This window comes from Gavialis gangeticus, unplaced genomic scaffold, assembly GCF_001723915.1.
Source record: "Gavialis gangeticus isolate Ggan-Ray unplaced genomic scaffold, GavGan_comp1, whole genome shotgun sequence".
Taxonomy (NCBI): Eukaryota; Metazoa; Chordata; order Crocodylia; family Gavialidae; genus Gavialis; species Gavialis gangeticus.
The window spans coordinates 37568454-37571145 of NW_017729033.1; the positions used below are offsets into that span (position 1 = coordinate 37568454).

A 2692-nucleotide genomic window follows, 5' to 3' on the forward strand; every position below is an offset into this window, starting at 1 on the left:
CCCCCCGCTTTTTTTAAAGCATTTGGTAGTCATGGAAGTGAACTAAGTGGGCAGGCAGTGTTTTCGTGGCAGTGTTCCCTAGCGCAGTGTAGATATGTCCAGCGTTTCTGTGGCATTACTGTATATCCAACTTTTCCATCCCAAACAAACAAAACATTCTAAAAGTTGACAATTAGCCTCTAATATGTCTATTTAAGCAGCACATATAAAATGTAAACTTCATTTAACAATTATTTAATAAATAAGCCGTCTCTAAAAGGTGATTATGCTTACAAAATAGTTACAACCATGTGTATAATGGATTAAAATGGACATACATGATTCACAGGCCCACAATCTGATTTACAGTCTCTTATGTGCGCTTCCAAAAAACTAATCTGCAAATGTCATCAAGCCTAAGACAATAGCACATCATACAGGAATTAAAAAAGAAAAACAGTCAAGTGGAAATCTTCACATAAGTGAAGGGATTCATCATCACTTTAAGGGTACAATATTTTTTCAAGTGTCCTTTTGCATTTTTTACTGAACATAAAAATACTTTGAAGAACAGTAATGTAAGGGGTATATTTTAAGTTTTTTGGGTGCAGAAACTGTATTATCATGAACTGAACTAGACAGAACTGTGCAGTTATGAGGAGAACCAAACAGAACAACAAATAAAGGGAAAATTTTCAAAGGTACCATGACAGGTAGGCTTTTTCAATTTTAGAGAGAAGCAAAAGTCCCAAATCTAAACCTTCCTCTGAAAGACTTAAGATAAATTTCAAAATTTTTATGGTAATTTTTAGGGCAATGTAATTGGTATACTGATACTTATCTGGCCACTTTTATACCACATCATTACTAGCAGCTTGGCAGCAACAAGACAGGTTAGATGCTGCATATTTTCTTCCCAACTGCAGTTACAAATCATAATTTCTAACCACCTATGTATTATCCTGCTCCACTTCTATTTAACTGAATCTCCCATTCTCCCCAACTTTGAGTATAAATTGTTCCAAATACAGCAACCCATTATCATTATGCAGTTGTAATTTCTGACCTAATTAACAATTTTAGAATAAAGCCTCAGAGACTAGTGCTGCTAATTACTGCTCCTGCTTGATGAATAAGAATTGTATGCACTGGAAGAAAATTTTGGTTAGATTTTGCAAATCAGATTATTTCGCCAAAGTATTTATGGGGGAGGCAGAGGAGGTAGGAAAGGAAAGCAGAAAAAGTTACAAAGCAACTAGGAAGGAACAAATGTACGTATTTGAAGATGAAATGAACAATTTGGAAAATAAATGAATAAAAGCAGTTTCAATACAAAAAATATCACAACTGTTTTAAAATGACACTAAAGAGTGATGTACGTTTTGGACAGGAGTGCAGCCTATTGTCATTGTTAGTAACATAGTGCACATCTACCAGATACAATGGAAGAAATTACCTGAAGGGTCAGGACAACATTTTCTGGCTGTGGAAGTCAAAGCAGATGGAGAATGTGTATAATGCACAGGCAGCATGCACAAAAACAAATCATGTGAATAATGAATAATTAACCATAACTGAAACAATTAAACATACCCAAAATAAAAAAGTGCCAGTGACCTAAAAAATGCAAAGTAGTAAATAATTAAACCAATTAATTATTTATAAGAAAAAGTGTTAAGGAATAGAGGATTTCTGATTGGCTTGGGAAATCAAAGCTTCTTTATTCTCCAAAAATCTCTGTCTTAAAGTTACAGAGCAGTTAGTTTTGTATTGAACACCACCATATACTCCCCAAAAATACCCCTGGGTGAGGGGGAGCAGGGGAAAGAAAGCCAGGTAGTAAATATATGATTTATCAATTTCTCCAGGAAATCTAGGTGTCAGAGCAGTTCTGTTATACTTTTTTTTACAAAATTTCTTTTTGAAACCTACAATTGTTTTGACTTCAGGAGAAGGTACTGTCCAATAGCAGCTTTCATGCCCAGATTCATTACAAAGAAAGTTCATCTGCACTTCATTTTAAAATTTCCCCCCAGATTTTTTTAAATCTACAACAGTGGAAAGAGAAGAGAAAGGAAGGGGCGGAAATAAATGCATTTCAACAGGTGCTAAATTAACTTATGCTTCTCCATCCTCTCTGATCTTCCCTGCCATACATTTGCATTTTTATAGACCTGCATTTTGCATATTGGCTTAAGCTCCTTCAGACCCTAGAGAGAAGACAAACACCATCAGAGTCTCCCTGTGCCCAAGGAAGGGCCCTTGTGCCCAAAAGCTTGCAAAGAACATTTTTTCCAACTATTTAGTTGATTTAGTAATATATATCACATATATCCAAATAAGGTTATCTGTTCTCATTTTAGAAAAACAATGGATGTAGGGTAGATTTCAGTCATTTCATACAATCCTCTCCCCTTCTTGTTTTCAGAGTTTATGTTATGTTCAGATTAACACAGACCCTCTTAAACTGTTGTTTTTCCACATCCAGAGACACCAGTTCACACTTGTTAGGTTTTTCCCCTTTTCCTCAAAAGCATCTGAGAAAGCACCCGATAACCAAGGATCTGGATTTTCTGTTTGCCATAGAAAAACACAGTAAAACCCAGATGTTCTAATTTTTAGGAGAAAAAACTGGATTTTTTCCTTTAAAGGAGTGAAACACAGCAAACCAATAGGTTTCCCCTTGCAGGCTGGCAGAGTTCCAGCCTGCAAG

The 2692-nt window shown here is 35.6% G+C and overlaps 1 protein-coding gene across 7 annotated transcripts in view; it reads right to left on the minus strand.

Annotated features, from left to right (window-relative positions):
- PROM1 (prominin 1) overlaps positions 1-2692 on the minus strand; it is a 155028-nt gene that overhangs the window by 81863 nt on the left and 70473 nt on the right. For 5 of the 7 annotated variants that reach the window (XM_019526278.1, XM_019526276.1, XM_019526274.1 and 2 more), the window contains exon 3: positions 1436-1462. The exons of the other annotated variants lie outside the window; for them this stretch is intronic. In XM_019526278.1, the coding sequence (XP_019381823.1) occupies positions 1436-1462 (27 nt within the window). The remainder of the gene's footprint in view (positions 1-1435; positions 1463-2692) is intronic. 7 annotated transcript variants of the gene reach the window in all.